Source organism: Xyrauchen texanus, chromosome 32, assembly GCF_025860055.1.
Source record: "Xyrauchen texanus isolate HMW12.3.18 chromosome 32, RBS_HiC_50CHRs, whole genome shotgun sequence".
NCBI lineage: Eukaryota > Metazoa > Chordata > Actinopteri > Cypriniformes > Catostomidae > Xyrauchen > Xyrauchen texanus.
In genome coordinates, this window is record NC_068307.1 from 36,370,567 (window position 1) to 36,395,743 (window position 25,177).

At 37.6% G+C, this 25,177-nt stretch overlaps 1 protein-coding gene across 2 annotated transcripts; it reads left to right on the plus strand.

Moving 5' to 3' along the window:
* The first annotated feature begins 266 nt into the window (after window positions 1-266).
* On the plus strand, window positions 267-24,205 carry zbtb40 (zinc finger and BTB domain containing 40). Of its 2 annotated transcripts, none has more exons than XM_052101745.1 (13): window positions 267-567; window positions 1,428-1,927; window positions 4,201-4,322; window positions 4,426-4,615; window positions 5,405-5,571; window positions 5,750-5,921; window positions 7,210-7,593; window positions 7,969-8,175; window positions 11,208-11,372; window positions 11,472-11,686; window positions 14,732-14,891; window positions 19,050-19,276; window positions 21,578-24,205. In XM_052101745.1, the coding sequence occupies exons 2-13, from the start codon at window positions 1,435-1,437 to the stop codon at window positions 21,776-21,778; spliced, it is 2,703 nt and encodes a 900-aa protein (XP_051957705.1). In that variant the 5' UTR covers window positions 267-567; window positions 1,428-1,434; the 3' UTR covers window positions 21,779-24,205. The 2 variants fall into 2 exon arrangements, with proteins under 2 accessions (XP_051957705.1, XP_051957706.1); XM_052101746.1 differs by having other exon boundaries at window positions 5,432-5,571.
* The last annotated feature ends 972 nt before the right edge of the window (window positions 24,206-25,177 follow it).

Here is a 25,177-nt window from a genome sequence, read left to right on the forward strand (position 1 = left end):
AAACCGTGTATAAACACAAAGACGGTAGAGACGTCCACGCAACTCTCGCGAGACTTTGTTAGAGAATATTTAGCAGAGATGGGCCACTTGTATTAAAATGAATGGGAGAAATTAAACCAAGGAGCTCTTTGCGGTCAATGGATGTACAAAGCAAGTCCCGCCTTAAAGTTAAAAGAGCCAATCACCTTTTAGATACAGACATTACCTGTCAATCAATTTTGGATCGCGCATGCGCATTAGCTATACAAGCCGGGAAAATAGCGTTTTTGTGTATATAATATGAGGTGAAGAATCACAATTTATGATTCCAGTATTGCCAGATTGTATTGCTGATATTATGTTCATTGATCTTAATATTGACCAACCGATTTTTAGATTTTGTTCTTTCTACATTCATGTAGACAGGAGCTGCACTAGCATGACAGGAAATATCTTCCAGAGAGCGTTCCAAAGATGGCCGACAGTGGACTTACTTGCTAACTTGCTAGAAAGACTTTGGTCAAAACGCAGCCGAATGTTGCCTTTCGAAGGAGTATAAATAAAGAGCCGGATAATTTGAATTTAAAGGTAAATAGGAAGTGTGAAAATAGGCTGTGATGTATGAGACTCAAACATTGCCTATAACATTCTAGCAGTGCTTTTCCACGTTTTATTATTTATGTTAGCTATAGATAGCATGTCAAGGTAGCTGTACACTGAAATGCCACTCATTACACTTTTTCTTGGTATCACATGTTGCTGAATCTTCTTTGCTTGTATTGTTGTATTAATTGAGGTAAAAAAAAAAACAAGTCATCTGACTCTATTTTAAAACTACCTCCTAAATGTATATCTATTACGTAGAACAGTTTGCATTGTTTTCTTCTCTAAGGCCTGAAATAAACAGGCTAAAGGTTTCCCATTCCACTTCAGTTAAAATGACAAATCTCATACTGTGCTTCTTTTCTTTGAGGTTGTCTAAATAGTAAGATGAATTCAGATCTGTTATAACATAACCAGGGGTGTCTTTTAACAGATTAACTGAATGCAGGCTTGCGGTTTTATTTAAAAATGAAGAAATAAAGTACTTTTCCAGTGATGTCTTCCTCAAAATGTGCCTATCAGGGCCATAATAACCTCAAAACACAGTGAGGGGACACATCCATATCAATATTCAGATTAGTGCTACTGATATGGTTTTTCAATAGTTGATTCTTAAATTATAACATATGACCCTTGTTAATCCTGAATAGGTGCCTTTCACCATTTCTAACCACCTATTTGTCTTCACTATTTTATGTAAAATGGTCCTGTGGTGTGACAAATTACAAACATATATCTTTGCATCAGCTTTTGACATTGAAAACCCCATTTTGGTTGGACAATACAAAAAATAAATACAATTTTTAAAGCATTCGAAAATGATTAATCTTGTCCTGCCTCTCCAGGTACAGGATGGAACTCCCAAACTACAGCCGCCAGCTAATGCAACAGCTGCATGCTTTACGAAAAGAGAAGCAGTTTTGTGACTGCTCGATCCTGGTGGGAGAAACCCCTCACCCTGCTCACAAACTAGTTCTGGCTGCCTCCAGCATGTTATTTAAGTCTGCTCTAGAGAGTTCTGACAGCATCTCCATTGACACAGATTTACTGTCCTCTCAAGAGTTTTCTTGTATTCTGGACATGGTATATACTGGTAAACTGCCTCCTGGAAAACACAACTTCACACGACTCATAGCTGCTGCCGACAGCTTGCAGATGTTTGATGTGGCCGTTGGTTGTAAGAACATTCTCACCGACCTTATGAAGCAAACTTCTGAGACTGTAAATGCTGAGACAGAGGCTGTGGACTTAGTTATAAAACATGACTGTGCTGAGGGGAGACCTGAAAACTTAAAGGAGTCATCTGGATTGGAACAGTTGAAAAGGGACGAGAAGAATTTTCATGGTTAAAGAGGACTTTCATATGACTCCACATTAAAGGAATGTTTCAGATTCAATACAAGTTAAGCTCAATCGACAGCATTTGTGGCATTTAGTTGATTACCAGAAAAAATTAATCAGCTCGTTCCTCTTTTTCTTTAAAAAGCAAGCTTATAATTTTATAAAAAGCACTTAAATTCTTGTGTTAAAACTCATATATTATTTGAGCTGTTAAGTTGTTCAAATCACAATTTTGCATTTGTTTCAATTTTTATATCGTCATTGCAACAAGTTGTAAAATTGGCTTTAAGGTTAGTAAGCAATTTTTTCATGGTAAAATCATTTTAACAAACATATTATTTATGTCTTGTGACTATACTTGGTGATGTATAGAAATGGTGAGTATTTAAAAATTATGGATTTGCCCCATTTACTTAAATTTTAAGAACCTCATTTGAACCCAGATTTAAAAATAAAATAACATTTTTCCCAATTTCGAATGCCCAATTCCCAGTGTGCTTTAAATTCCTCATGGTGGCGTAGTGACTCGCCTCAATCCGGGTGGTGGAGGACGAATCTCAGTTGCCTCCGCATCTGAGACCGTCAATCCATGCTTCTTATTATGTGGCTTGTTGAGCACGTTACTGCGGAGATGTGTGAAGGCTTCACGCCATCCACGCACAACTCGCCACGTACCCCACCGAGAGCGAGAACCGCATTATAGTGATCTTGAGAAGGTTTCCTCATGTGACTTCACTCTCCCTAGCAACCGGGCCAATTTGATTGCTTTGGAGATCTGGCTGGAGTCACTCAGCATGCCCTGGATTCAAACTCATGACTCCAGGGGTGTTAGTCAGCATCAATACTCGCTGAGCTAACCAGGCCCCCAGATTTTTCTTTCTTTAAAAAAAGTCAAGTTATTTTTTGGCAATCAATGCCGAAATATTCCCTTAAGCTCAATTGAAAGCATTTGTGGCATAATGTTGATTACCACAAAAAATATTTTCCATTTGTCCCTTGTTTATTTAAAAATCATGATAACAGTAAGACATTTACAATGTATGTGAATGGCGCCAGTCCATAAACATTCAAATACACACAGTACATACCAGATGGACACATTATGCATGTTAACTTGATTTTAGTGTGATCATTTCACTTATTAATCTTACCTGTGTAAAGGTTTATCTAATATTATAACTTTGTTGTCATGACGACATAATGCCGATTAACCCTGTAATCCTGGTAAGCAATTTATTATTAGTTTTTTCTCAGTTAATATATATCATGTTTACATCTTGTGGCTGTGCTTTTCAAACAGTAAGTATTTTACTTTTTATGTACTGGCCCCATTGGCGAAATTGTAAGTGCCTTAATGTAACAGCCATTTTTATCTTTTCGCTTTTTTTTAATAAATGAGGGAGAAGTCGAAATTATTTTCTGTGTTTATAAATATTAGGCCGCAAATGCTGTTGATAGCGCTTAAAGGGATAGTTCACCCAAAAATTGTAATTGTAATCTTTTACTCAACCTCATGCCATCCCAGATGTATATGACTTTCTTTCTATTGCAGAACACAAACATATATTTTTAGAAGAATATTTCAGCTCTCTAGGTCCATACAATTCATATGAATGGTGATCAGGCCTTTGAAGCTCCAAAAAAGAGATAAAGTCAGCATCCGACCCCAGTAGTTTAATCAATGTCTTCTTAAGCGATCCAGTTGGTGTTGGGTTAGAACAGACCAAAATGTAAAAACAATTTCACTGTACATCTTGACTGTAGTCTCCCTGGCAATCATGATTTCAAGTTCGATTACACTTATAGAGCGATCCAGAGCTATGCGCACATGTCAAGCACTAGAAAGTGTAATAGAACTTGAAATCATGATCATGCCTAGAGACTGTAATGGCAAGATGTACAGTGAAAAGTGAGTTATGTTTTGGTCTGTTCTCACCAAATCCAACTGGATCGTTTCAGAAGATTTTGATAAAACCAAATCTCCTTTTTGGAACTTCAAAGCCCTGATCATCATTCACTTGCATTTTATGGACCTACAGAGCTAAAACATTCTTCTAAAAATATTAATTTGTGTTCAGCAGAAGAAAGAAAGTCATACACATCTGGGATGGCATGAGGGTGTGTAAATGATGAGAGATTTTTCCTTTTTGGGGGAACTATTACATTTTAACTTGTATTGAATCTTGAAAAATTCAAAGGCCAATATTTCTGTTTGAGAATCACATTTCATTAAAATGTTGGTCATTTTTCTTTAATTCTGTTTCTTTCTGAATTTAGAGAATAGTGCAATTGAGTTTATATCTCAAAATCAAGCTGGTATTAAAAAGATCCTACAGAGTGTACGGCCATGTGTTAAGGTTCTTGAGACTTGGGACACAATCCCTGCAGAGGAACGCCAGGTAAAATAGACATACTAATGGAAAATGTGTTATTTTTATTGTAAAAAGTTTAATCTCTTTTCATTTGTGATATTAGACTCAACTCATCTTTAATCTTCTACAGGTCATGTTGGGTAGTTTTAAAGGAGATCCATCAGAAGATGAGGTGTGTCAGCGGTTGCTGAGTTTAGTTAAGGATGAGAGAGTTCTGTCAGCTCAAACGGTCCTTACATTGCTAGACCAGCTAAAACAGAAGCAAAATCCTGATCCAGGATCAGTCCAGGAGCACCAGGGACATGAGAGCTGCCCAATAGGTTAACTGAACTGGGTTTAACTTCTAAATACAACCAATGATCAGCTGAGTTGGAGTCTTAATCTTGAGATTTCTGAAGATCAAATAAACATACTCTTACTGAGCACTTTATTAGGAACACCTGTACAGCTACTTATTCGTGCGATTATCTGATCAGCCAATCGTGTGGCAGGAGTGCAGTGCATAAAATCATACAGATATGGGTCAGGAGCTTCAGTTAATGTTCTCATCAACCATGAGAATAGGGAAACATTTTGATCTCAGTGATTTGGACCAAGGCATGAATTTTGGTGCCAGATGGGCTGGTTTGAGTATTTCTGTAACTGCTGATCTCCTGGGACTTTCTAGAACAACAATCTCTAGAATTTACTTTGAATGGTCCCATTAACAAAAACATTCTGTGAGCGGCAGTTCTGTGGACAGAAATGCCTTGTTGATAAGAAAGGTCAACGGAGAATGGCTAGACTAGTTCAAGCTAACAGAAAGGCTATGGTAACTCAGATAACCACTCTGTACAATTGTAGTCAGCAGAATTCCATCTCAGAATGCACAAATTGTTGAACCTTGAGGCGAATGGGCTACAACAGCAGAATATTACGTTGAGAACTTTATTAGGACTATAGTGTTCCTAATAAAGTGCTCAGTGAGTATATAGCCATTCTGGGACTCAATAGGTCTTGATCTGGGTGTTTTCTTGACCCCAGAGAAATATAAACTTTCAAAGGGCATACATCAAACATGTTAGATAGAAGTTGCCATATTGTAAGTGAATTGTTCAATATTTCTCCAGCCATTTCTGCAATTTGTTATGCCAAAGGTCCTACGGCTGGTTTTTGGCTTTCTGGTGGACTTTTAGACAATGTATCAAATCTAACTGGCCCCCTCTCCAGTGTCAACAATCTCTCTGAGCTTTTGACCATTGCAGTGAATGACTGTAAAAATGAAGATGAAAAAGAGGTACAATACATTCTTCTCACTGTTTTTGCATAACGGATGCTATAAAGCTTACAGTTCAGTTAATTTGAGTGTTTAAAGAACTATTTAAATAGATACTATTTTGTTGAATATTATTGATTATAATATATAGTAATATGTAATCTATATTTTTTCTTCTTATATGTCTGCTGCTCTTAAGGTTGTGCTGGAGTGCTGTAGTGCTCCGTCTTCTATGGAGGTTGTGGAAAGGTTGATATGTAAACTCAGAGAGACAAGCATAAGTGAAGAAACATTTCTAATGCTGCTTCATGTGGTCAAAGGAAGCTCCTCAGATCTGACTCAACTTTTGGACACCCTGAAGGACACAAGAGGTATATGGGCCCTATTTTAAGAGCAATAAATAATTTGCATCTATTGACAAACAAATCAAGGCTAGTATAAACAGTGATTGTATTGGAATGCACTTAATTTCTACAAGTCGATTTTGACTGTATAAATTGTATACATTTATTGAAACTCAAAAAAATGAAAACAAACATATTCCTAAATTTTAATTACACTTCAAACAGATAAAACTAAATAGATAAACAAATTAACAAAGTGGTCAAAAAATCATACAAAATCCACAAATGTACTCTCTCCAAATTCTTCCCCTTTTGCAGTGACTTAAAAATCACTCTACGACAACAGGTGGATAAATACCAATACAAATTAGATCATAATTTACAATTGTAGACATAAACATAATAATGATACTTTAAAAAAAAAAAAACATGACCTAAAGATAGTTTAACACAAATCTCATAAATATTTGTTTCATAAAACGGCTATAAAAGTGATCGTCAGAGGCATAATTTGATGTTCCACTGTATTTTCAGAGTTTGGAGATAGACTTTTTTTACCACAATGCTGGTGGAATCTCTAAATTGCAAATGCAGGAACTGAGTTTAGATTTTGCGCTAAAAACAGACATGTTTTTGAAACGTCTTAGTGCAATGACGTATTTCTATGGACAATAGCCAATTGCGCTTTGCGCCACTTCATTAACATACATCCACTGTTATGTGCATACACCCACATATCACCCACAGTGCAAACACTACCACCTACGCCCACTTGCGCTTTGTACTGGCACGCTAAGAATTAGCGTTTTCAAGAAAATAGTATAAGACGCTGTGCAAGGTTGTTGGGCATAGCGCTTGTGCACTCGTGAAAATAGAGCCCACAGTGTTCATATGTATATATTGGTGTTTCTTCAACTTCGGGCTTGTGAATAAAAATAAGTGATATTTATTCTCTTCATGGACAGATTTGTTGACTTGGTTATTAACAAGTACACCAACAAAAATTAGGGGCAAACATTTAGTTGAGTTGGGCATTACAGTTGTAATTTTTTCAACATTTATGAAAATCATGTTCACACAATAAATATTGAAATGTAATACTTAGATTATCATAGATAAAAATGGTTAAAAAAAAAACATGTTACATTTTTTTTTAAAGCCTGATAAAAAGTTTCCAATGAAGTTTTTTTGAGACAAATAAATAAGTTGAAATCTGTTTTGTAAAAATCAACACCTGGGACATGGAAGTGCCTGCAGTTTACTCTTTTTGCTGTTATTTCATCATGTACCTAAAGCTTTTCTTTCTGTTCAATAGCATCTATATTTAAAAGAACATCTCAGTCAGTCTCAAACAATCATGCAAAATCTGAGGTGGAACAAGAAGGATCTACGGCAGACTCTGAGGATGAGGAGGAAACCTCTAAAACCAGAGGAAGAAAGAAGGCCGTTCTTGTGTCTTACACCTGCGAGTGGTGTAAAAAGACTTTTGACTTTAAGTGTCGTCTGATAAAGCATAAGAAATGTTGTGCCCTCTCGCCATGTAGAGAGCAGCGCTGCTCAGAGTGTTCCATGGCTTTTCCAACTCTGAAGAGTCTTCACCAGCACTGCATCGAAGCCCACGGCAGCCTACCGGCCAAACAGAGGAAAACTGAACAAGTGTCATGTGACATGTGTGACAAGACCTTTAAACATTCTTCAGGTGAGTGAAAATCCTTTTTGAGAACACTGATTAGGTGCAATGAAATGTAGTTTGAGCCACGGTGCATTGGTTAATGCATATGCTTAAGACACATTGAGCTGTGGTGCTCATGTCTTGATGTCTTGAGCACCACAGTCTTAATCCCATCCCACATCTCTCTCTAAGTAATCATTTCTTATCAATGTCAACTATAGCTGTCAAATAAGATTGGGAAGATTGGGAATTCTGAGTAAATCACAATTGTTACCATCTTTAAGATTTGATGGTGTCTAAGGTAATTTATTAGGTGTAAAATTATATTATTAGCTACAAATCAATCCTAGATCAGTCCTTTTCTGATGCTTTTCATGCTTGTATTTTTTGCCTGTGGTACAGGCCTGTTGTATCATAAACGCACTGAACATTTCGAGGAGAGGCCGTATGCATGCGAGGAGTGCGGGGCGAAGTTTGCTGCCACCTCATCTTTGAAGAACCACATGCGTCTGCACACAGGAGAGAAACCCTTCCAGTGCAAACACTGTGACATGAGCTTCTCCGTTGCTGCCGCTCTGTCCTACCACACCAAAAGGAAACATGCTGAGGGTGAGACCTTTTAAATGTTTGGTTGTTTGTTTGTTTGTTTGTTTGTTTGTTTAAAGCTGAAGTGTGTACAGTAACGTTTGCGCAACTAGCATCACCAAACACAAAAATGATAGTAACGTCTCTTTTAATACACTTTCTGTTCTGTACAGTCAGTTGGTAATCAAAAACTAAAATAGAAACATATATTTCTAATCATACATAGGATGGATCCGGTAAAGAAACCTCTCAGTAATGTGTGCTCAACCAAAAAACACTGACGCACCAGTTTTTTATATGGACAGTATTGTTATAGCACTTGCTCTACAAGTCAATGTAAATGCATGTAAAAACAAAAAATTATGCATGTAAAAAATAAACATGTAACAATATATGCTATATATACTGATGAGCCAAAATATTATGACCATTCACAGGAGAAGCAAATAACATTTATCATCTTCCAACAAGGCCACATGTGAAGGTTTGTGTAGATTAAATGGTACTTGAACAATCAGTTCTTGTTGTCAATGTATTGAATGCTGGAGAAATGGGCAGGATTAAAGACCTGAGCAACTTTAAGAAGGGCCAAATTGTTATGGCCAGAAACGGCAAGGCTTGTGGGGTGCTCCCGGTCAGCAGTGGTGAGTACCTACCAACAGTGGTCCGAGGAGGGACAAACCACAAACCTGTGACAGGGTGTTGGGCACCCAAGGCTCATTGATGCGCGAGGGCAACGAAGGCTATCCCGTATGTTCCAAACCGACAGAAGGTCTACTGTCACACAAGTCACAGAAAATGTTAGTGATGTTTATGGGAGGAATGTGTCACAACATACGTGCCAAATGTAGGCACTTTCAATGGTGGACAGGGGTCATCATGGGCACTCTGACTGGTAAGCTAAAGCGGTGCTTTATATGCACTATATGCACCCTGCTGCATATAATGCTGCGTAACAGCTTTAGCTTACCAGTCAGAGTGCCCATGATGACCCCTGTCCACCATCGAAAGTGCCTACATTTGGCACGTGAGTGCCGGACCTGGACCTTGGAGCAGTGGAAGAAGGTCGCCTGGTCCAATGAGTGCCGTTTTTGTTTACATCACGTGGACGGCTGTGCACGTGTAAGCAATTTACCTTGGAAGTGATGACACCAGGATTCACTGTGGGAAGACGACAAGGAACATGATAAAGAGTTCAAGGTGTTGTCCTGGCCTCCAAATTCCCCAGATCCCCCAGCATCTGTGGGATATGCTGGACCAACAAGCCTGATACGTGGGAGCTCCACCTTACAACTTACAAGACTTGAAGGATATGCTGCTGATGTCTTGGTACTAGATACCACAGGACATCTTCAGGGGTCTTTTAAACTCTATGCCTCGGCGGGTTGTTGCTGTTTTGGTGGCACGTGGAGGACCAACGGCATATTAGGCTGGTAGTTTTTAGTTACATCATCAGTATATATATATATATATATATATATATATATATATAATCTCAAGACATCATATTTATTGATGGACTATAGGAATTTGTAAGCTAAAGCTAAAATGTGACCAAAGCGATAAAAAACTAATGATAAAATTTGTAAAATTAATATTTTCATAATGTACCAAGTTAGAAGGTCCCCTGTATAATTACAGAGAATTTATTGAAAAATGAACATTAGAACTGAAATATACCCAAATGCGGAAGTTGGAATTGAAATCGAATCGAAAGCTTGTGAATCAGAATCAAATCAAATAGAGAAATCTGTGCCAATACCCAGCCCTATTACTTCAGTTTAGTTTAGTTCAGTCATGACAACTCGGAATAAATGTAGTGTTACAATTGCAAGACAAGTTGATACATTGTAAAAAATAATTCTGTAATTTTAACGGTAAAAGACTGTAAAAATGCTACAGAAAAAACTTTAATTGATTAAAGAATATTAATTTTAAAATATACATTAGCATTTTTAAATATATTTTAAAAGACAATATATGTAGTTTTTTTTTACAATAAATCTTTAAAAAAAAAAGTTATTTTTGATGTAAAAAGTATAATTTTCCTGTATAATTAATAAGTAAAAATGTACATTGTTTAACAAGAGAGTGCATGTACTTAAACAATAATCAGGCATTCCCACAATTCCCTGTGTGACCCATCATATTTCAGTATATTTTATGGGAATAATTATGTTTCAAATTATTTTTAATATCAATTACGTACATTGGGGTGATTTGTGTTATATTTGATGTAGTTTTGTTAATGTTTATTGAATTATTTAAATTTCACATGTGTTACCCTGGTGGTGTTTAGTGTTTGTGTTTGTCTCTACATGTTTATTGGTTATTGCTCCTGGAAGAGCCACAATTGGTGAAATTCATGTCATCTTATGTCATTTGTGATTATGGTGATTAACAATATATTATAAAGTAAAAAGCAGATTTTTACAGTTTCAGATGGTTAATATCAAGTTTGACATTTATTTAGTTTTTTACAGTAAATTAAAAATTTTTTTTTTTTTTACAGTGCCATCTTGGTCATGTAAATTACAACAGATTTAAAATAAAATGTACAGGTTGTTCTTTAAAGTTGTTAAATTTTATCTGTATATCTTTCATAAATATGCTGGCAACCACAGCTGTAATTTGTTTTTGTTGTTGTTGTAAAAACTGGATTTTTTTTTTACAGTGTACACATTCAATCCCCTTGAAGCAGATGGGGAAGAGGAAGGTTTTAGAGAGAAAATTGTTGAGAGAAAAGTTGTAGCGTGCTGCAGTAAAACTGGCAAACAATTGAGGTCATTTAAATGTTAGACAAAGAGAGTGAATTGAAGATTGAGATTGAATGGCTAATAGATAACATGTTCAATGGACGTTTCATTAAGGATGTACAATTTCATGACTGAACACGGAATATATGAGTATAATTTGAGTAAGCATAGTAAGCTGGGATATGATACAAATTTTTAACATCGACAAAATTACACACATTAGCTTTAATCATATAATGATATCAATTTCAAATATTTTTTAAAAGAGAGCACTAACACTAGTAAATCTTGCAACTGCAGGTAAAATGTACTGTTGTCAGTATTGTTCTGCCTCATTTGCGCAGTCCATTGAACTGACTCGTCACGTCCGCACACACACGGGAGACAAACCGTACGTCTGCAAAGAGTGTGGGAAAGGCTTCAATCAAGCCAACAGACTGTCCATACATCTTCAGAACTTTCATAGTAAGCACCTCACACAAATTTTCAGACACGTCAAAGTGAGTCACATGACCTGTTTTGTGTGATGAACTAGTGATCAGACCTGTTATATATCACTGTCAGACATCACAGAACCATACGATTGTCAGAAGTGCCGGGTGAGCTTCTCTTCGCTGGACGAATTACGACAGCACATTCAGGAAGTCCATCCCAAAGAGCTGCACCAGTGTCCTGAGTGTAGCAAGATCTTCAACAATAAAGCCAATTTGGAGAAACACATGAACGTTCATGAAGGCAACAAACCCTACAGCTGCAAGGCATGCAATAAGTCCTACCAGGTTAGAACAGCCATTTACATCCATCAAACATTAGCCGAAAATGTCAATAGTTGCACCTGTGATTACTCTGCTAGGACCCCTGTGTGAACTGTGTGGCTTCATACATCTATAATAAAAGTAATTAAATAACAGGCAAGAAAATGAGAAGTTAACTCTGAGAGATGCTCTAGCATAATTTGTTTGCTGATTCCACTTGATATTTTGTATCTAATCCAGTGACATACATTTTAAAGTATGGCTTTAGTGTCTTAATACTTTTTTGGCACCACTGTATACATACACTCATTTAGGGCTAAATTTGGCAGTGTATATGTGTTCAATATCATATAAATACAGTGCTTTGAAAAAGTATTTGACCCCATTTGCTTCTGTTTTTGTGTATATCTCAGACTAAATTGTTTCAAAATCTAACATAAAACAAAGGTAATCTGAGTAAAAACAAAATATAGTTTTAAATTATAATGTTATTTATTGAAGCAAAATCTTTATCCAATACCAACTGAGCCTGTTGGACAAAGTATTTGCCCCCTTAGTTACTAAATCCCCAAATCTATGAAACTGCATTCATAATGGGGTTCAGTTGGACTAGATACACCCAGGCCTGATTACTGCCAGCCCTGTTCAATCAAATCAACACCTAAATAGACATTGTTCAGCAGCAAGATGTTGGCTCAAAGGTCTCACCCCGTAGCACACTATGCCAAGGTTGAAAGAAATTCCAGAAATGATGAGGAAAAAGGTGATTGAACAACGTCAGTCTGGGAAGGGTTGCAAAGCTATTTCTGAGGCTCTGGGACGCCAAAGAAAACACAGTGAAAACCATTATTTACAAATGGAGAAAACTTGCAATAGTACTGAACCTTCCCAGAAGTGGCCGACCTTCCAAAATTCCTCCAAGAGCACAGTGACAGCTCATCCAGGAAGTCACAAAAAAGCCAAGGTCAACATCTAAGGAACTGCATACCTCTATTGCATCAATACATTTTCATGACTCCACTATCAGAAAGACACTGGCCAAAAATGGCATGGAGGTGATCCATGGTGAGGCGAAAACCACTGCTAACCCAGAAGAACATTAATGCTCCTCTGAATTTTGCCAAAACACACCTTGATGATCCTCAAAACTTTTGGGAGAATGTTTTGTGGACTGATGAATCAAAAGTGGAACTTGTTGGAAGACAGGGGTCCTGTTACTTCTTGTGTAAATCAAACAGAATTCCACAAAAAGAACATCATACTTACGGTCAAGCATGGTGGTGGTAGTGTGATGGTGTGGGGATGCTTTGTTTCTTCAGGGCCAGGATGACTTGCAATAATTGAGGGAAACATGAATTTTGCTCTGGTGTCATGTCCGGTCATCAGTCTGTGAGTTGAACTGGATTATGCAGCAAGACAATGATCCAAAGTATAGGAGTAAGTCCACATCTGAATGGCTCACAAGAAGCTAAATTAAAGTTTTGGAGTGGCCTAGTCAAAGTCCTGACTTTGACCAGATATAATGTTTAAGGGTGCTGTTTTTCACATGGGTGATATACACTCACCTAAAGGATTATTAGGAACACCTGTTCAATTTCTCATTAATGCAATTATCTAATCAACCAATCACATGGCAGTTGCTTCAATGCATTTAGGGGTGTGGTCCTGGTCAAGACAATCTCCTGAACTCCAAACTGAATGTCAGAATGGGAAAGAAAGGTGATTTAAGCAATTGTGAGCGTGGCATGGTTGTTGGTGCCAGACAGGCCGGTCTGAGTATTTCACAATCTGCTCAGTTACTGGGATTTTCACGCACAACTATTTCTAGGGTTTACAAAGAATGGTGTGAAAAGGGAAAAACATCCAGTATGCGGCAGTCCTGTGGGCGAAAATGCCTTGTTGAAGCTAGAGGTCAGAGGAGAATGGGCCGACTGATTCAAGCTGATAGAAGAGCAACTTTGCCTGAAATAACCACTCGTTACAACCGAGGTATGCAGCAAAGCATTTGTGAAGCCACAACACGCACAACCTTGAGGCGGATGGGCTACAACAGCAGAAGACCCCACCGGGTACCACTCATCTCCACTACAAATAGGAAAATGAGGCTACAATTTGCAAGAGCTCACCAAAATTGGACAGTTGAAGACTGGAAAAATGTTGCCTGGTCTGATGAGTCTCGATTTCTGTTGAGACATTCAGATGGTAGAGTCAGAATTTGGCGTAAACAGAATGAGAACATGGATCCATCATGCCTTGTTATCACTGTGCAGGCTGGTGGTGGTGGTGTAATGGTGTGGGGGATGTTTTCTTGGCACACTTTAGGCCCCTTAGTGCCAATTGGGCATCGTTTAAATGCCACGGCCTACCTGAGCATTGTTTCTGACCATGTCCATCCCTTTATGGCCACCATGTACCCATCCTCTAATGGCTACTTCCAGCAGGATAATGCACCATGTCACAAAGCTCGAATCATTTCAAATTGGTTTCTTGAACATGACAATGAGTTCACTGTACTAAAATGGCCCCCACAGTCACCAGATCTCAACCCAATAGAGCATCTTTGGGATGTGGTGGAATGGGAGCTTCGTGCCCTGGATGTGCATCCCACAAATCTCCATCAACTGCAAGATGCTATCCTATCAATATGGGCCAACATTTCTAAAGAATGCTTTCAGCACCTTGTTGAATCAATGCCACTTAGAATTAAGGCAGTTCTGAAGGCGAAAGGGGGTCAAACACAGTATTAGTGTGGTGTTCCTAATAGTCCTTTAGGTGAGTGTAGGTGTTGGATACATTTTTTGTTTCAGTAAAAAAAAATATATATAATATATATATATGTTTGAAGATTTAAAAAGTTTTTAAATGACAAATACACAAAAATAGAAGAAATCAGGAAAGGGACAAATACTTTTTCACAAATACTCTGTGTGTGTGTGTGATGGTTCAAGCGTCGTGGTGACGTCACCGCCACTTAGTGGCGAATGGCGGTTGTTGTTGTTGTTGTGTACACACAGTATATGTAACACTAATGTTCATTATCAGCCTTTAATGAATGCTTTTCCAACACAGACACTCTCCGGCCTGTGGTACCACAATCGTACTGCCCACCCCGAGATTGTCGTTGCCCAGGGTAACAAACCCATCAAATCCCTGCTCCATTGCGACAAGTGTGACAAGACATTTAGCAACCAAAAATGTCTGTTAAAACACCAAATAACCAATCACACAGGTAAGAAAGGACCAGTGATCCTTGCTGTTTTACTAGGTATTAATGCTTTGATTTGAACAAACTCCAAATCCTAAATATTAAAAAATTCCTGTCTGCACTGTTTGTGCCACAGACATGAATGACACCTCAAATGTGGCTCATTAAGGAGTACAGCACGGGACCCATCTTTATGGTGGTAGCTTGTGTAAGGAACAGTGGCACGCTCCTTCCCACCATAGTCTTAGGGTCTTCTCCTTGGACAAGATGGATCAACCTTAAGCCTCCCTTGCTAGGGTTACAGCTATTAATAATTTATTTTCCTATTCTAAGATGTAAATACTATCATTTCATCTCTCCGTAAGGACCCAGAGAAAAATAGGTTTTTAGTATCTCAATATTGTTGCAAGAAGCGACCGAAGGGATGACTCGTTTGCCGTGAGTTGCGAAAGAGATCCTGGTCCTTGAGGAATGGGGTTTGCTGTGGCTGCCTCTATTTCAACACAGTACTTTGGTTCCTACTTCACCTAGATGGGAGGTTGGAATGGCTCGATTAAATTAATCAGCTGGTCAAGACATGCCCTGGGAAAACTCTGTGATAACTCAACATCTGATACCTTTTCAGATTCCCCAGTAGCCATTGGCTATGGGCCGATCCAGTGAATTGAACAACTTGTTCCTCTTTTTGCTTGAGTATATCATCCTGCTATTCCTGATGCATAATCTGCTGGAAATCTGCGGCACTGTGCATCCCTCTTTTTTGGGCTCCAAGGTGGGTGGGGAGTTTAAATTATGAAACTGGAAATATGGCTACAACATACACCTCAAAAAAGTGATTTTTGGACCTGGATACAAATTGTAGCTCAGAAAATAGATGTTCCCATGTCAAGGAGTGATGATTGGCCAAAATGTATTGTCATTGAAGCTATATCACCAAATTTGCTGGTCACTAAGCTTTCCCCTTTTGCCATACATAAGGGTATTGCAGGAATAGCATGAACATAGCAAGATCTGGTCAAATTCTTGTGGAATGCTGTAAAAAGGACAATGCAGTGAACCTTCTACATGCCAACCTGTTAGCTGGAGTGCAGATAAAAGCATCTCCTCATCCAATGCTGAATTACAGCAAAGGAGTGATCCATACCAGAGAGTTGGATGATATAGATGAAGAAGAAATAACCCACAAACTCAAGACTCCAGGGGTAATAAATGTGAAAAGGATAATAATCAATAGAGAAGACCGAATGATAAAGACTGGTACATACATCATTACTTAATTTTTTTCTATTTATTTATTTATTTATTTATAGCGTTTTCTCCCAATTTGGAATTTCCAATTCCCACTACTTACTAGGTCTTCATGGCAGAGCAGTTACTCACCTAAATCCAGGTGGCCTCCGCTTCTGAGACCGTCAATCGACGCATCTTATCACATGGCTCGTCGTGCATGACACTGCGGAGACTCCGCATGTGGAGGCTCATGCTACTCTCCAAAAAACACGCACAACTTACCACGTGCCCTATTGAGAGCGAGAACCACTAATCGTGACCACAAGGAGGTTACCCCATGTGACTCTACTCTTCCTAGCAACCGGGCCAATTTGGTTGCTTAGGAGACCTGGCTGGAGTCACTCAGCACACCCTGTATTCGATCTTGCGACTTCAGGGGTGGTAGTCAGCGTCTATACTTGCTGAGCTACCCAGGCCCCCAACGGATGTCTAAGCATTCTAGTGGACTAATTTGTTCCTAAACCATTGCAATGTTTTAACTGTCAAAAGTATGGACATGGATCTAATGGCTGTAAAAACAAACACTTCAGCTGCAACTGCGGCAAGGAAGACCATAATAATTGTACAGGAGGTCATTCAGCTGCATTAAAAGAATTCCCCATGTGGGTCAAGGAGAAGGAAATACAGAGGATCAGATTTACTAAGAAGATCAGTTACTCCGAGGCACAAAAAATGGTGGCTGCTGTCCCTCCTTATACACTAAATAAGACATTTGCCACTGTTGTCAAAAAAGCTATGAGAACAGTGAATTGGTTGACAGATCTCACCTGCATGCATAAAAACAAACCCTTCAACAATAATACGTTTCTCGCAATGACCAAGAATACAGGAACTCAAATTGAGCCTCTTGTAAATTATATCCATTCCAATCAGTTCAACAAATAAAAATCAAACTTCAAAAAGATCAGCTCCTCACAATCAAAAGAACCCCAAGATGAAACTTCAAAGACAAAACATATTAAAGATGTTGAAATGAGAGAGAGTGGACACCATAGTAGAAGTCCATCTTCTAAAGTCATAATTAGAGCAACTGTCCCTCTTTTACCGACCTGATAATGGAGAGTTTCTATATATATATATATATAATTATTAAGTTACAGTGTTTAGATGCAGTTATCAATCCTCTTTGCCATTTGTCTTCAGGAGACACAACTGTCATCAGCTTATACCCTCTCTTTTAAAAGTTTTACAGCTTTGAATACTTTTGGATCTAACAATAGACAGGCTCCTGGAGGTAAAGCCATTTTAATCAGAACTGATGTGATTCATAGTCATATCAGTATTAACAGCAATCTATAGGTAATAGTAGTGCGTTTGACCCTGCAGAAATCCATTACAGTCTGTTCTATTTACATTCAACCTGACTTGAATATAATGCACATGGACCTAGATAATGTGGTTGCTCAGCTCCCTTCTCCTTTTATACCCATGGGAGATTTTAACAGCCATAACATTTTATGGGTTAGTAACCATTGCAATGCTAAAGGAAAGAGGATTGATGACTGTGTAGATAACCATGCCTTATGCCTTCTAAATGATGGATCACATACTTATTTACACCCAGGGTATGGAACATACTCAGCAATTGATCTAACAATCTGTCAGATTTATTTTTAGACCTCTCATGGAAAGTTTGGCATGACCTCTGTGGAAGTGACCACTTTCAACTAATTTTAACCAACAAAGGAAGAGGAGAAGGAACAAGTGTACGGAGATGGCCAATTAAAAAAGAAAATTGGTAATTTTAAAATCCTCTGTTACGAGAGTAAATTGGTAAGTTTCAAATCCTCTGTTACGAGGGGTTTGCGAGAGTTCCAGAGGAAAATCTGAATGCTACAAAGAACTTTACTGAAACATTTATGTACATAGCATATGACACTATTCCTTGAACATCTAATAATAGAAAATGTAGAAGGCTTCCATAGTTTGATTATAAGTGCAAAACAGCTGTAAAATAGAGGAAAAAAGCTAAAAGACTCATCTCCAGACATCCAATTACTGAAAATCGTATTAAACTCAAAAGATGTAGAGCACAAACAATAAGTTGGAGAAGATATGTGTCCAGATTTTCAGCAAGCACTCCATCAAATAAAGTCTGGAATCTGATACGGAGGATGAAGTGCAAGAACAGTGGTCCACAAATACCAAGTATCAAACATCAAGATTCACTTTTAACTTCAAAATAAGAAATTGCAAACATCTTAGCAAAAACATTTGAAAAGAATTAACTGATTGAAAACTGCCTTTCTGCCTTACAAATAATCCAAGCTCAACAAGAGAAGAGAAAGAATAACTTTCCTCAAGCAATATGGAACCATATAACTAGCCATTTTCCATGGATGAGCTACTAAGGGCTATAAAAAGATCCTATGACAGCCATTGGACCAGACAAAATCCACTACCAACTTTTAAAGACTTTACCTTACACTACTCTAACTCCATCTGGATATCAGGAAATATTCCACCCGCTTGGAAGAAAGCAGAAATTATACCCATTCCAAAGACAGGGAAAGACCATAATGATCATAATGATAAATATAGCTGCAAGCAGCAATACCGGGCTCAAGTCAATTGTCGGCAGCATGAGCAGCGAAAAAGGCATTGTGACACATAAAAAAAAAAAAACATCTATGGCCATGTTTCTCAAGATACACTACTGTTCTATTTGCGTGTACTAGTTGCACATTAAAATCTCTTATCATCGGCATAACAAAAGTGCTTGTTCTTTTGGCTATTAGAACACTGATAAAGAGCATTTATCTCTCATTATATCTGTATTCTATGAAGTTTGTTTTTTTGTTTATAACTCATTCTCTCTCACAGGAAACAGGTTCTGTTAGATCCATCATACATGTTGTAATACTGTTCTGTTTATCTGTGTGTGATTTTCAGAGGTGCGTTTGTGGAAGTGTGTGAATTGTAGCAGAACTCTGACGAGTGAGCAGGAGTTACAGCAGCACACCTGCGGTGGACAGTCAAGTCAGGGCAGTTCTTTGTTTAGCTGTATGGTCTGCTCTCTCCACTTCCCCTCAGAGCCGGAGTTCCAACAACACTTCCTGTCCAAACACCTGCAGGCCATACAGGAAGAAGCGCAGTCACAGGCCTCCAGCTCGCAAACGGTACGAACTCTCCTACAGTGCTGCATGTTGGAAACAAGTGCTTTAAATCGGGCTGTTTATTTAATGCGTTTATGTAGTATGATAGTTTATATAAAATATAATAACAAATTTAATCATACGCAATTAATAAATAATGCAATTAATCATGCATACAGACCCGTATGTTAATTCCATAATAATAGTTTTTTCCTACCAGGGGACAGTCAGCATGCATCAACAAGCCTCACAAGCAGCAAAGCCACAGATTGGGTTAGGAGACTTCACTAAGTGGTGAAGCTCATGAATATTCATTAGGTTATGTGGGGATCATGTCAAATAATCTTATTTAAGATGGTTTTAAAAATGGTCATTCTTGATGACCAATTGTAGAGCTCCAATAAATATTTCTCATAATGAATTAGATGATGTGATCCGTACATTATCCAAACATCAAACTTCAATGCTGGATCATCACTTATTATAACACACATGAACTAAATAGGAAATCCTGCTTAAGAACTGGAGATGTTTCTTCTGCATTAGACACTTACCTAATAAAAGCTATTTTGGGGACAAAATTGGCAAAGGCAAAAAGTGTAAGGTACATGCCCCACTAGTCCCACCCATAAATGATGCCAATGCCATTTAACAGAGTATACTCCAAGTGATTTATCTCTTGCAGGCTTCAGTAAATAACATCCAATAGAATTTTTAGTCCAAAAGTGTGCCATTTAGAGAAATAGTGATCGCTTCTCATTTGTTTAGTTAACATTTCTTCAGAAAGAATTGTCATTTATATCCATTTTGCACTAAATTATGCTTTCTGAATCGCTCTAATACTCTCATATTGTGTACGTTACATGCATTCAGAATGGGGAGGCTGTGTTATAATTTATCATGCCAAATACGGACATAAGAAAAATGATTTATTGCTTCACGCATGCCTCACATACCACACATGACAGGTATATCTGCATACCATTCCATTACAATATTATCTTAATAAACTTCGCAAGCATAAAATATTGTTTTGACTGATGGATCGTACTTAATAAATAAATTATTTCGGCCATATATGGGTTGTCTATATTTTTTATTCTCTTGTATTTTTTGGTTTATTATATGCATTATAGAAAAGACAAAGCTGTCAATGGCACTGCAGCTGTCATCTGCTGCACTCTGCATATTCTATAATTAATATCATTTCTATCAGGAAGACCCGCAGACTTAGATGACATTTATTTGATGAATTTAAAACAGAAATGTAATGTCTCTCTTTGGCGTAAGCCCCGTCTGGCGGTCTGAAGTTGTAGTACTCTGAACTCCTGCCGGAGATAGAAGGCAGGGGCGAGGAGCCTACCCCTTACAGGATGGGACTCAACTGGTGGTGGTGGGGGTGGTGGAGGTTGCCTTGTTAGCACACTGAAACGGCAATGTGATAGATTATGAGCAGACATATAAAGCAATGGCTTACATGTGATTGGCTAGGGGTTACCTAGCTAATGGTGTAATGATGTACGCCTGCTAGTTTTCCAGCTAGAACTACGCTGTGCTTATATTATTTTTTTTTATAATTTGTTATGTTTTTTCATGATTCAAAAGCTATACATATGGTCATAATATGCACCTGTTACACTCACATATTTTGTGACAAATTTCGTGAAAATAATCTGTATTAAGATCATATAAAAGATTCTCTCTCTCTCTCTCTCTCGCACAGTCAAACACATGATCCTTTCTTCTCCAATAACTAGGGAGATCAGATTCCTGCTTGTGGCAAATGGGACAGCCCCCTCCCAGCACAAGTGAAATTGATGTATCCTTGTCTAGGTTCAGATCAATGCGAAGTAAAGGGTGCATCCGCATCTGTAACTGTTGTCACGTTGTACTTTTCACAGGCAGCGATTTTACTCAGTGTGCACTTGACTTTCAAGAGTTTATCATAAAATGCAGAGCAGTCCAGTCCAATATTAAGACGTAAACAAAGCTATCATACAAACAAAGCTAACATACAGCTTCAAATGACTTGGAATATATTGCACAAAGTTGCAATAGTAATAGACTGCTTTTGTGGTACTTTTACAGTGATTTGTTTTGTGTGTGTAATTTTTGGGGTGCCATATCCCCAGTCCCCTTTCAGTTCCAATGAGTGGAGAAGAGTGGTGTACATATTCGGACTATAATTTATGTGTTCCATGGAAGAAAGATAATCATACTGGTTTGGAATGACAGGGGCAGTAAATGGAATTTACTTCTTTCTGTGAACAAACAGTTTAAGTACTTTCTTGTTTACAATGGAGAATCTCTTGTGACTCTTTCCAGGTGATTCAGTGTGAGGATGCAGTCGGTCAAGAGGCGGAGCAAGTGATTAGCCTCAGCCAGTCCCAGATTGAGGGGTCACCGCAGGTGTTTGTCGCTCTTGGTGATCAACAGGAAACCCCTGCTGGCTCAGGAATCGTGGCTGTCAGCATGGAAGATTTACTGAATGGCACTGTGACTTTTATTTGTGAGGAGGGCCAGTGAAATGAACTACAATCCAAATAGACAGAAAACTACGGTCAGTTAAGCACTCATACAATGCAAAACTGTTTTGTTTTCCAGTAAAATATCTAAACATCCTTGAAACAGAAAACTTGTATAATAGGAGCTAAGCAAAATCCATCATGTTAAAAAAATGGATTTGCACTCCCTGCTGGAGCAGCTGCCCCCGCGACCCGACTTCGGATAAGCGGTTGAAGATGGATGGATGGATGGATGGATGGATGGATGGATGGATGGATGGATGGATTAAAAAAGGCTCAAGATCACACATCTCTGCCATAAGTGCAATCTTAATATATTTTTGACAACTGACTGACTAGGTTTTATCGAAAGTGTTCTGAGGAGCACAAACAGAGTTTATTTTTACCATTTTTATTTGTTGTCAAAGCACATATCTACATCTGCCCTTGAGTGCTATGTACATAGATGTGCAATGATAATTAAGACTTTGGACTGTTTCTAAATGCTTTACTATTGTGTCTCTAAAACATTATCTTATATAAATTATTTTGTGACCATGCTGACTATCTCTACATCTACAATATATATAAATCTGATGAATGTAGTTTTAAATACAATTGTGGCCAATAAATTGGCACCCTTAGTAAATATGAGGAAAGGCTGTGAAAAATATGAGAAATATGAAAGATTACTGATTATCTTATTGATATTTCATCCAAAATATTCACAAAAATCTATCCTCTAATGGATATCAAACAATTGCAAACACAACACAAATTTGAATTAAAAAACAATTATTTCTGACAAATATATGAGTGACAATTATTGGCACCATTTTATTCAATCCTTTGTGCAACCTCCTTTTACTAAGATAACAGCTCTGAGTCTTCTCCTATAATGCCTAATGAGGTTGGAGAAGACATGGCAAGGGATCTGAGACCATTCCTCCATACAGAATCTCTAGATCCTTCAAATTCCGAGGTTCACACTGGTGGACTCTCCTCTTCAAATCACAACACAGGTTTTCTATGGGGTTCAGGTCAGGGGACTGGGATGGTCATGGCAGAACCTCGATTTTGTGGTCTGAACCATTTTTGTGTTTATTTTGATGTATGTTTTGGATCATTGTCCTGCTGGAAGATGCAACCAGGGCCCATTTTAAGAGGCAATCAGGTTTTGATTTTTTATCCGTATTTGATAGAGCCCATGATGTATCCAAAAAAGATGTCCAGGACCTATGGCATAAAAACAGCCCCACAACATTAAAGATCCACCACCATATTTAACCGTGGGTACTGGGTACTTTTACCTATGGCTACTACATCAAACCCATCTTTGGTGTTTGCTGCCATAAATCTCTATCTGATCATAGAACCTGGTCCCATTTGAAGTTCTAGTAGTGTTTGGCAAATTGAAGACACTTGAGTTTGTTGTTGGATGAGAGTACAGGCTTTTTTCTTGAAACCCTCCCAAACAACTTGGGATGTAGGTGATATCTGATTGTAGTTTTGGTGACTTTCTGACCCCAAGACCCAACTAATTTCTGCAATTTTCCACCTGTGATCGTTGGAGAATCTTTGGCCACTTGAACCTTCAACCACACCATGCATGGAGACAATATAGACACGTGTCCTCTTCTAGAACGATTCTTACAATCTCCAGTTGATTGGAACTTCCTAATTATTGTCCTGATGGTGGAAATGGTCATTTTCAATGCTTTAGATATTTTCTTATGACCACTTCCCATTTTGTGAAGCTCAACAACCTTTTTCTACACATCAGAACTTAATTTTTTGGTCTTACCCATTGTGATGGCAGGGGCGGTTCTAGGGTCATTGGACATCCAGGGCTTAGCCCACAGACATCCATGTATGCATCATAATACACATGATGTTTTTTAAAATATGTTTAAAAGATACATCGGCAAAGAATCCATTTATAAATTAAGTAAATGTCTTTCAATATTGTTTGTTAAAGAATACAAAACATAAAAAGTATGCCTGAGCATAAAATGTGTTGGATTGAAAAGGTCTACCAACTGCTTTATTGCACCACTGTAGACAATCATTCACAATCCATCCTATTAATATTGCTCTATGCTATTGTCATTTTTAATCAAACTCATTGAACACAGGCTATATGTTTAAACCTACAAATCCAGAGCCATGACACCAAGCTGTAATTCATATTAGGAACCTGCCTACAGAACATCCACAAATTATATCATATTCATAAAAACAAAATGCATGATCACAAGTGAGATTACCAGACTTTTCAAGATGTTAGATTAACAAATAAAAGTACAGCACAGGTAAGATTTAATATGTGCACTGCTGCAGCCATGGATGACACTTTCATATTATGTTGACAGTGAATCCAAACTTCTTTGCAATTACTGCATTTTTAGAAGCTATTTTTGTGAGAATAAATAAATGCATAAATTAATAAAGATTATCAATAATAAGTAAAGATTCCTTACCCATTTGTCAATCACATCACTCATGTTATGTAATCTATTCTTAGTATACACAAACACATATATACATAACACACCCACACACTTGTTGAGCCAGTTATAATCAGGGCTTGAGTTGAGGGGGATGTGAGGGGATGCCATCCCCCTTGTAACAAGAAATATCAAAAAGCATCCCCCTTGTAAAACCACCACCACCCTTACCATCCCCTTTAGATCAATTGTTTCATAGAATTAATCATGCAAGTAAAATAAAGGTCTATGAAGTGACACTCATTTTCGTCCTGATCTATTAAATTAAAAATACATACAAAATACAATTAACAAAAACCATTTAACTTGAATACACCTCTTCTACAATGAGCTTGTATGTCATATTAATATTTCTTCTGGGGCTTAAAGTAAAAAATGTGATTTTGCATCCACAGACAGTAAAAAATAAAAGACTCATTAAAAATCTGAAATTCATGAAAAAAAATGTTGGCATGATAATGTTTTATTGTTATTTCTTAAAAAATAAACCGTGAAGCAAATATGATTCATATTTTAAAATTCTTTTGTCCACCAAATCAAAATCTTTGGGTTTAACCAACATGAAGGTAGCCATTTAGTTCCACTTAAGTTTTTATGTTGACCATAAAAACTGCAAACCATAGTAAAATAGTAGTTATTTAGATTATTTAGTATAGACGGGCCACTTCTATTAAAATGAATGGAAATTGGAACACCCAGCAGTCAACGGATGTAGAACGGAAGATGCTTAAAAAACATCTATTTATTTTGACGTGTTTATTAAGTCACATTTTATTTAAGTGATGTAACCCTGAAAAACATTCTTGATATTTGTGACTAAAAAAATTCAAATTTATAAAAACTTTTCCTTGAAAATTTTGTTTGAAAAAAGGTGTAAATGAATGAATAAATTGTTTATACTCTCGTGTATTCAA

What these genes read in the sequence shown, in the direction of transcription:
- zbtb40 (XM_052101745.1), top strand. Translation starts at nt 1,435, where the DNA reads ATGGAACTCCCAAACTACAGCCGCCAGCTAATGCAACAGCTGCATGCT. An exon ending in ACATCTTCAGAACTTTCATA is followed by an intron (nt 11,373 to 11,471) that starts GTAAGCACCTCA and finishes TATCACTGTCAG; the next exon opens with ACATCACAGAACCATACGAT. An exon ending in CATGCAATAAGTCCTACCAG is followed by an intron (nt 11,687 to 14,731) that starts GTTAGAACAGCC and finishes TTTCCAACACAG; the next exon opens with ACACTCTCCGGCCTGTGGTA.